Below are 9,979 nucleotides of genomic sequence, written 5' to 3' on the forward strand. Positions count from 1 at the left end.
CCCTCTTTCTGACCCTTGCACAGAGTTCAACAAACCTTTGAGGGACACCCAGTAGCTCTTCCACTTGCGTCTGGCGGCCGACTCCACCTTCTTGTTCTTCTTGTGCACCAGGAAGTTCTTGACGGCGAGCCTTCCCGCCTTGCGCACCATGCCCTGCGCCGCGTCCGACTGGTAGGCGGAGCTCACAGTGCTCTGCTCGTCGCTCAGCGCCGCCTCCTCCGCGCTCTCCGTCTGGCAGGAGCTCATCTCCAGCTCCTGACGGAAGTTCTCGTAGACGCCTTGCACGCCGCCGCCGTTGCTGCTCCCGCTGTCGCTGCCGGCAAACATGCTAACGCCCGCCGCCGAGCACACGGAAAAGGAGGCCGACATGGTCTTGTAGCGGCGGGACTCGTCCGCCTCCGCGGTCACCCCGCCGATGCCGCTGTCCTCGTACTCGCTGCCCTCGCTGGCGGTCACATCCTGCGACAGGTGAGACGGCATGGTGACCACTTCCTGCTCACCAGCGGGGTGGCACTTTCTCACCACCTAGCGACTCCTTCATGTCAGGACAAGAAAAACTAGCGACTCCTTCACGTCAGGACAAGAACAACTAGCGACTCCTTCATGTCAGGACAAGAAAAACTAGAGTGCTTTTCTCCGGCTGATAAGTTGCACTCTGATCATGTCGCCCTCGCCGTGGCACCGCCGGGTCTGCCCTGTCGGGTCTGCCCCCTCAGGCTCCTGGGAGATGAAGGGGGAACGCAGAGGTCGGAATCTCCATCTGGTCACGTGACCCATCATGCGCTCCAGGAGCGAGGGTGAGGGGGCGCCTGGTGGTGACAAGGCCATTCCACTGTGACACTTCCACGGGCCTCTGCTCATTTGCATAACAAAAGGCGGAGGCATTTCCAAACGAGGGAGTGACTTTAAGGACCCCCCCTCACTCACAACCGGGCAAAAATGCCAGCTTTCCTTAGACTGTTAATCTGGAAAACTCAGACACAATAAAAGGGGAGCTGAGGGACATCTTTTTTGTGTGGTGCCACCAGACCGCATTAGCATTCTGGAGCGCTGTTCAGCCTCTCATGTGGAGAACAAGCAGGATCTGTTAACCCTCTCACGTGGAGAACAAGCAGGATCTGTTCAGCCTCTCATGTGGAGAACAAACAGGATCTGTTCACCCTCTCATGTGGAGAACAAGCAGGATCTGTTCACCCTCTCACGTGGAGAACAAGCAGGATCTGTTCACCCTCTCATGTGGAGAACAAGCAGGATCTGTTCACCCTCTCATGTGGAGAACAAGTAGGATCTGTTCACCCTCTCACGTGGAGAACAAGCAGGATCTGTTCAGCCTCTCATGTGGAGAACATGCAGGATCTGTTCAGCCTCTCATGTGGAGAACAAACAGGATCTGTTCACCCTCATGTGGAGAACAAACAGGATCTGTTCACCCTCTCACGTGGAGAACAAGCAGGATCTGTTCACCCTGTCATGTGGAGAACAAACAGGATCTGTTCACCCTCTCATGTGGAGAACAAACAGGATCTGTTCACCCTCTCATGTGGAGATCATGCAGGATCTGTTCACCCTGTCATGTGGAGAACAAGCAGGATCTGTGACACAAAACCAAACTAAAAAGTGTGTCGTTTGGACTTTTTTGGGTCGGCGACCTTTTTAAGCAGCGTGTCCCTGGACTTGCTGCGAAGCAAGAAAGATCTGGATGAGGGAAGTCTTCCAGCTGGATGAGGGAAGTCTTCCAGCTGGATGAGAGAAGTCTTCCAGCTGGATGAGGGAAGTCTTCCAGCTGGATGAGGGAAGTCTTCCAGCTGGATGAGGGAAGTCTTCCAGCTGGATGAGGGAAGTCTTCCAGCTGGATGAGGGAAGTCTTCCAGCTGGATGAGGGAAGTCTTCCAGCTGGATGAGGGAAGTCTTCCAGCTGGATGAGGGAAGTCTTCCAGCTGGATGAGAGAAGTCTTCCAGCTGGATGAGGGAAGTCTTCCAGCTGGATGAGGGAAGTCTTCCAGCTGGATGAGAGAAGTCTTCCAGCTGGATGAGGGAAGTCTTCCAGCTGGATGAGGGAAGTCTTCCAGCTGGATGAGGGAAGTCTTCCAGCTGGATGAGGGAAGTCTTCCAGCTGGATGAGAGAAGTCTTCCAGCTGGATGAGGGAAGTCTTCCAGCTGGATGAGGGAAGTCTTCCAGCTGGATGAGGGAAGTCTTCCAGCTGGATGAGGGAAGTCTTCCAGCTGGATGAGGGAAGTCTTCCAGCTGGATGAGGGAAGTCTTCCAGCTGGATGAGGGAAGTCTTCCAGCTGGATGAGAGAAGTCTTCCAGCTGGATGAGGGAAGTCTTCCAGCTGGATGAGGGAAGTCTTCCAGCTGGATGAGGGAAGTCTTCCAGCTGGGTGAGAGAAGTCTTCCAGCTGGATGAGAGAAGTCTTCCAGCTGGATGAGGGAAGTCTTCCAGCTGGATGAGGGAAGTCTTCCAGCTGGATGAGGGAAGTCTTCCAGCTGGATGAGAGAAGTCTTCCAGCTGGATGAGAGAAGTCTTCCAGCTGGATGAGGGAAGTCTTCCAGCTGGATGAGGGAAGTCTTCCAGCTGGATGAGGGAAGTCTTCCAGCTGGATGAGGGAAGTCTTCCAGCTGGATGAGGGAAGTCTTCCAGCTGGATGAGGGAAGTCTTCCAGCTGGATGAGGGAAGTCTTCCAGCTGGATGAGGGAAGTCTTCCAGCTGGATGAGAGAAGTCTTCCAGCTGGATGAGAGAAGTCTTCCAGCTGGATGAGAGAAGTCTTCCAGCTGGATGAGGGAAGTCTTCCAGCTGGATGAGGGAAGTCTTCCAGCTGGATGAGGGAAGTCTTCCAGCTGGATGAGGGAAGTCTTCCAGCTGGATGAGGGAAGTCTTCCAGCAAGGGCCGCATGCAGGAAGAAGAAAGGATGTGGTTGATACATTTTGGATGTAAACAACACATGCTGGACTTGTTGGACCTCAGCTAGGGCCCAGCTTTTCCACCACAGAGGGGCCAAATATGAACCCTGAATTCATTACTCTTGATATGAATCATCTTCAATAATGATATCAGTATGAACACATGACAAATATCACAGTCAATTTCATCCTATGCTTTGAACCCTGCAGCTAGTTTATGTACTTCTGGCTATAACTTCAATCTGTTTGAAAAAGTCCAAACAAACACACGTGTTATTATTGTATATACTGTATGTTATTGTTTATTATTGTATATATGTTATTGTTTATTATTGTATATATGTTATTGTTTGTGCTATGCTGCCATCTTTTGGACTGCTGAGCTTTCAACCGGAAGTAAAAGTGCTCTTTCGTCTTCTCACCATCCACAGCGTTTCTACTCGTATGGATTCCTCATTCATCACTCCAAGCGACGTTTATAAGTTTTACAATATAACAAAAACAAAATTGTACTTACTAAAGTGTCCCATGTGTGATGTCTGTAGGAGTGTTTTCATGCATGAAGCTAGTGTCGTTAGAATGAGCTAATATGCTAACATGTTTACGAGTGTCTGTTAGTAGACTTCTGTTTTGTTTGATCAGCCGTTTCACTGTCCTGTTACAGACTGAGACAATGAAGGCATGTAAATACAGAATATTTCTGTGTTCATTTCACAACATACAGTATATATCTCCGGCTTATAGTCCGGTGCGGCTAATGTTTTTTTTCTCCACAGGGTGGGTGGGCTCTAGTCCGGATGCCTAGTCCGGGTAGACCTAGGACACACTGGAGGGATTATGTCTCGCAGCATGGGAACACCTTTTTGGCCAGATCAAAAATATTCCAGGCTTACCTACGGAGTTTGCAAAGCGCCTGACCCGACTAAGCGGAGGGAAAGAAGTGAAAAGCCCAAAAGTCAGGAGCAACTTTGACCTTTTTCCACGAACATGAAGATGATGTAGAAAAAGAAGGTCTTACCTGGATGGTCTGGGCCCTCCTGCCCTGCATGCTGGCACCTGCAGTTGCTTGAGCGCCACTCCGGCCTTCAGACAAACAATGCGAGCGCCGGCATGGCAGAGTGTAGGCGCTGTAGTTGTTGCCCTCCTCCTCCGAGATCATCTTGTCCTCGGCCCTGTGGGGTTGTCTGAGACCGGCCGTCTTCCGGTTGCACAGCTCGTCCAGGGAGTTTGCCCGGCCATCGGCGGGCCCGGACCGTAGGAGGCCTTCACAGTGGGTCAGGTCCCGCTCCTGGCCCGGAGTGATCATCTCCTCCGTGCTGGTCAGGTGCTCCTGGCTCAGGTCCGACAGAGACAACTCCAGGCTGTCGTCTCGCCACGTGTCTGCCGACTTGGATCGCGTTTTCTTGAAGCAGACCGCCTCCTTGGAGACGCCCCGGGTGTCCTGGAGGTACGTGACCTCGCCAGCGTACAGGTCCTCATCCTGCACCTCCTCGGCCGTGGGCCCGGGCAGAGTGATGAGCATGGTGTTGGCGTGCGGCGTGGGACTGGCCAGGTCGTGGTGGAAAGACCCGGGTCTCAGGTTCATGGACACACGGTCCACCCAGATGGGACTTCCAAAGTCCGGCAGCACGTTGGTCTCATTGAAAGGCTCCAGACCACTTTCAGCGAGGGACTGCGGGATGCTCGGGGTGCTGCTGGAGCGCGTGCTGGTCTCGGAGTTGCGGTGTTCTATCTTGCCGGACGAGGCGTGCCGGCAGCGCCTGGACTGCTTGTTGGAGATGCGGAGAGACCGCGACACGTGCTTACGTGACAAGTAGCCACGCTCTGTGCCAAAGAAGGCATGGTCGCCGGGATGGCTCTCCACATTTCCCATGACTCAGACGCTGGAGGGAGGACATCAACAAGCTTACGTGCGGCCGACTACTTCCACTTGGCCACAGGAACACAGCAACAACACCCACCTGCAGGACCGACCTGACATGTTGATCATCAGAGTCCACAACTTCAGCCCTGCTTTCAACAAAGCTGGAAGAGAAGACATCAGAGTGAGACATCTTAACCAAACGTTTCAATTCAGCAACTTCTTCTGTCGCCACCACAAAGGCAGCAGCTGAAAACAACACTAAATGATCACATTAAAGTCTTGAGAGACAATTCTAATCCACTAAACTAAACTTCTTCTGTCGCCACCACAAAGGCAGCAGCTGCTCCCACTACAGAAAAACACTAAATGATCACATTAAAGTCTTGAGAGACAATTCTAATCCACTAAAGAGTAAAAGTTCATTTAAACCTTTCAAGTTTATCATTGTCTCAAGCTCACAATGTCAGATTTTAACTACCGTCAGCCCGCTACTTTTTTCCTACACTTTGAACCCTGCGGCTTATGAAACAGCGCGGCTAATTTAGGGATTTATCTTTGCTAACAGCCAAAACAAAAATAGTTTAAAAAAAAAAACAGCAAACACACTGGCGCCATCTTTTGGACGAGTTTGCTCACTGCTGGTGCTGCAGTGTCCTTCCATTTAATGCTCTTAAGCGGATGTAGACTTCTCTTCAGTCTTCGAGCTGTCCATAGCGTTTTTACTCTCTACTACTAATTGTCGTTATGTTTTATGCTCAATAGTTTCCATTCCGGGTGGCGGGTCTCCCCCTTAGAGATCGGGTGAGAAGCTCTGTCATCAAAGTAAAGCCGCTGCTCCTCCACATGGAGAGGAGCCAGATGAGGTGGTTTGGCATCTGGTCAGGATGCCACCCGAACGCCTCCCTAGGGAGGTGTTTAGGGCACGTCCGACCAGTAGGAGGCCACGGGGAAGACCCAGGACACGTTGGGAAGACTATGTCTCCCGGCTGGCCTGGGAACGCCTCGGGATCCCCCGGGAGGAGCTGGACCAAGTGGCTGGGGAGAGGAAAGTCTGGGCTTCCCTGCTTAGGCTGCTGCCCCCGCGACCCGACCTAGGATAAGCGGAAGAAGATGGATGGATGGATGAATGGATAGTTCCCATTCTACTTAAGCCCAGAACTGAAATGGTGTGTTATTGTTTGTGCTATGGTGCCATCTTTTGGACGGGTTTGCTCACTGCAGCTGCTGCGAGTTGAAAATGTACTTCCTGTTTTGCCCCAAACCGAAAATAAAACCTTCCATAGCGTTTCTACTCGTATGGATTCTTCATTCATCACTTTAAGCAACATTTGTTAAGTTTTACAATATAACTAAAACAATTCTTACTTACTAAAGTGTCCCATGTGTGATGTCTGTAGGAGTGTTTTCAAGAATCGTAATGTAATCAAGCTAGCGTCGTTAGCATGAGCTAATATGCTAACATGTTTACAAGTGTCTGTGTTAGTATTATTAACTTACATTATTTTTGTATTGTTTCACTTTCACAAATTCCTCAGTAAATTCACCAAAACATCAGCGTGGAGTTATTGAGTCTGTTTAGCTGATTGGAGAGCTAGCTTGCGCAGCTCGTGGGTCCATGACCATGACTTCTGTTTTGTTTGATCAGCCGTTTTACTACCCTGTTACAGTTTGGTATGTAAATAAACATTTACAGAATATTTCTGTGTAAATAAGTCATTTCACAATGTATATACAGTATCTGTGGCTAATATACGGAAAACAATAGTTTTTTCTTCTAACATGTAGTGGGTGTGGCTTATATACCGAAATATACTGTAGGGTTGTTTATAGTAGAATCGAAGACTCCTAAAAGATATTTAACTATTACCTTCCCAGGCCGTAATTACAATAAAGCATGACGTTAAGTAGAGGGCCACCAAAAAGAGCTCTGATCTACATAAAAAGTGAAGTTGCTAATGTGGATTCTTGCCTAAAAAGTGGATTAACACGAAGCAAAATCAGCTTAAAGAGACTCCATGTGGAGTCAACACTTCCTCTCACCTTCTTCAGTCTGTTCAGCTGATTGGAGAGCTAGCTTGTGTTTTGTTTGATCGGCCGTTTTACTGCCGTGTTACAGACACTGTTTGGAGACAATTAAGGTATGTAAATAAACATTTCTGTGTAAATAACTCATTTCACAACATCTGCCACTTATAGTCCGCTGCGGCTTATATATGGAAAGTTGTTGGCTTATAGTTTGTAAAATAGGGAATATATAATAACCATCTGCAGTAGAACATGGCCATTACATTTGCTTTCAGTGGCATAAAAAAAGAGAAATGTCTCGCTTGTATGGAAAATGAAAGTCTTTTCCTTACACGAGTGACACTTTAATGAGGAAGTGACCAGCACATGACATCTTATGTGTTTCACAATAAAAGCACCTGCCTTCAGGCTGAAAAGTGAAATAGGAAGAAAAAGTGTTTGTGGGAGCATCAACGGATTCACTTCACATGTGCGGGGCATCCCCTTGGGGGGTGCGTTGCATTGGTGTGCATCTCCCACACTGCTGCATGTTGCATTGGTGTGCATCTCCCACACTGCTGCATGTTGCATTGGTGTGCATCTCCCACGCTGCTGCATGTTGCATTGGTGTGCATCTCCCACGCTGCTGCATGTTGCATTGGTGTGCATCTCCCACACTGCTGCATGTTGCATTGGTGTGCATCTCCCACACTGCTGCATGTTGCATTGGTGTGCATCTCTCACACTGCTGCATGTTGCATTGGTGTGCATCTCCCACACTGCTGCATGTTGCATTGGTGTGCATCTCTCACACTGCTGCATGTTGCATTGGTGTGCATCTCCCACCCTGCTGCATGTTGCATTGGTGTGCATCTCCCACACTGCTGCATGTTGCATTGGTGTGCATCTCCCACACTGCTGCATGTTGCATTGGTGTGCATCTCCCATGTTGCATTGGTGTGCATCTCCCACACTGCTGCATGTTGCATTGGTGTGCATCTCCCACACTGCTGCATGTTGCATTGGTGTGCATCTCCAGGGTTAGAAGGGGTAGTTACGTAAACTCATGCTGACCCCATTTTCTTTCTCCCCTCCCTCACGCTGCTGCCTCTCTCCCTTCTTTCTGCTCGCTCATCGCCTCTCGCCAGCACCGCAGTGCACAAGCTGTTTGATGGCTGAAGCTGCAGCTGATTGGCTGTGACATTCAGCAGGAACACACAACCTGAGCGGGAGTGACTCTGAGTTAGTTGATGGCTGAAGCTGCAGCTGATTGGCTGTGACATTCAGCAGGAACACACAACCTGAGTGGGAGTGACTCTGAGTTAGTTGATGGCTGAAGCTGCAGCTGATTGGCTGTGACATTCAACAGGAACACACACCTGAGCGGGAGTGACTCTGAGTTAGGGGGTGACCAAAACACTTTCTGCAATTTATCATCACCCGTCAGTTTAGTATCCGTCTCTGAAGTGCAGAAATGACAGATTGGTGATGGCGTGGGTCAGTTTTCAGCAGCAGGCTCCGCCCACTACAAGCCATCAGGCACTTGAGGGGCTCATCAGCATCATTTCTACCAGTTAGGATCAAGATCTGAATTTGTGGAGTTCAGTTATTAGCGTTTCCTCTTTTGTGGCGAATCATCGGAGCAAAGTTTGGCGCCGTGCCACGCCCACATCTTATGGCGCACAATGTTTTTTCCCCACAATTTACCATCGCATATATGTTTACTTTCTGTCATTTCAATCACGACTCATTTAGTCAAAGTCCCTAAGAGGACTTCCTTAAAGGATGACCCCTTTTTTTCACCAAAAAATGCCAGACAAAAAGCAAAATGGCCTACTTACGCTTTCTTTTCAGGCATTTTACTGTGAATACATCCTGATATACTCCTCTCATTTTACTGTGAATACATCCTGATATACGACTGTCATTTTACTGTGAATACATCCTGATATACTCCTCTCATTTTACTGTGAATACATCCTGATATACGACTGTCATTTTACTGTGAATACATCCTGATATACGACTGTCATTTTACTGTGAATACATCCTGATAGACGACTGTCATTTTACTGTGAATACATCCTGATATATGACTGTCATTTTACTGTGAATACATCCTGATATACGACTGTCATTTTACTGTGAATACATCCTGATATACGACTGTCATTTTACTGTGAATACATCCTGATATACTCCTCTCATTTTACTGTGAATACATCCTGATATACGACTGTCATTTTACTGTGAATACATCCTGATATACGACTGTCATTTTACTGTGAATACATCCTGATATACGACTGTCATTTTACTGTGAATACATCCTGATAGACGACTGTCATTTTACTGTGAATACATCCTGATATACGACTGTCATTTTACTGTGAATACATCCTGATATACGACTGTCATTTTACTGTGAATACATCCTGATATACGACTGTCATTTTACTGTGAATACATCCTGATATACTCCTCTCATTTTACTGTGAATACATCCTGATATACTCCTCTCATTTTACTGTGAATACATCCTGATATACGACTGTCATTTTACTGTGAATACATCCTGATATACGACTGTCATTTTACTGTGAATACATCCTGATATACGACTGTCATTTTACTGTGAATACATCCTGATATACGACTGTCATTTTACTGTGAATACATCCTGATAGACGACTGTCATTTTACTGTGAATACATCCTGATATACGACTGTCATTTTACTGTGAATACATCCTGATATACTCCTCTCATTTTACTGTGAATACATCCTGATATACTCCTCTCATTTTACTGTGAATACATCCTGATATACGACTGTCATTTTACTGTGAATACATCCTGATATACGACTGTCATTTTACTGTGAATACATCCTGATATACGACTGTCATTTTACTGTGAATACATCCTGATATACGACTGTCATTTTACTGTGAATACATCCTGATAGACGACTGTCATTTTACTGTGAATACATCCTGATATACGACTGTCATTTTACTGTGAATACATCCTGATATACGACTGTCATTTTACTGTGAATACATCCTGATAGACGACTGTCATTTTACTGTGAATACATCCTGATATACTGTAGACGACTGTCATTTTATTTATTTTTTTCATAACAAAATACAATCATGTGTGCTTACGGACTGTATCCCTGCAGACTGTATTGATCTATATTGATA

General features: G+C 47.5%; 1 protein-coding gene across 1 annotated transcript in view; it reads right to left on the minus strand.

Moving 5' to 3' along the window:
* LOC133614311 (rho guanine nucleotide exchange factor TIAM1-like) overlaps positions 1 to 9,979 on the minus strand; it is a 91,883-nt gene that overhangs the window by 62,220 nt on the left and 19,684 nt on the right. The window contains exons 3-5 of the mRNA XM_061972163.1: positions 4,865 to 4,928; positions 3,922 to 4,786; positions 36 to 459 (exon numbers count right to left, since the gene is read on the minus strand). Coding sequence (XP_061828147.1) covers positions 36 to 459; positions 3,922 to 4,776 — 1,279 coding nt within the window. The 5' untranslated portion in view covers positions 4,777 to 4,786; positions 4,865 to 4,928. The remainder of the gene's footprint in view (positions 1 to 35; positions 460 to 3,921; positions 4,787 to 4,864; positions 4,929 to 9,979) is intronic.

The sequence above is a fragment of the Nerophis lumbriciformis genome, linkage group LG17 (genome assembly GCF_033978685.3).
Source record: "Nerophis lumbriciformis linkage group LG17, RoL_Nlum_v2.1, whole genome shotgun sequence".
Taxonomy (NCBI): Eukaryota; Metazoa; Chordata; class Actinopteri; order Syngnathiformes; family Syngnathidae; genus Nerophis; species Nerophis lumbriciformis.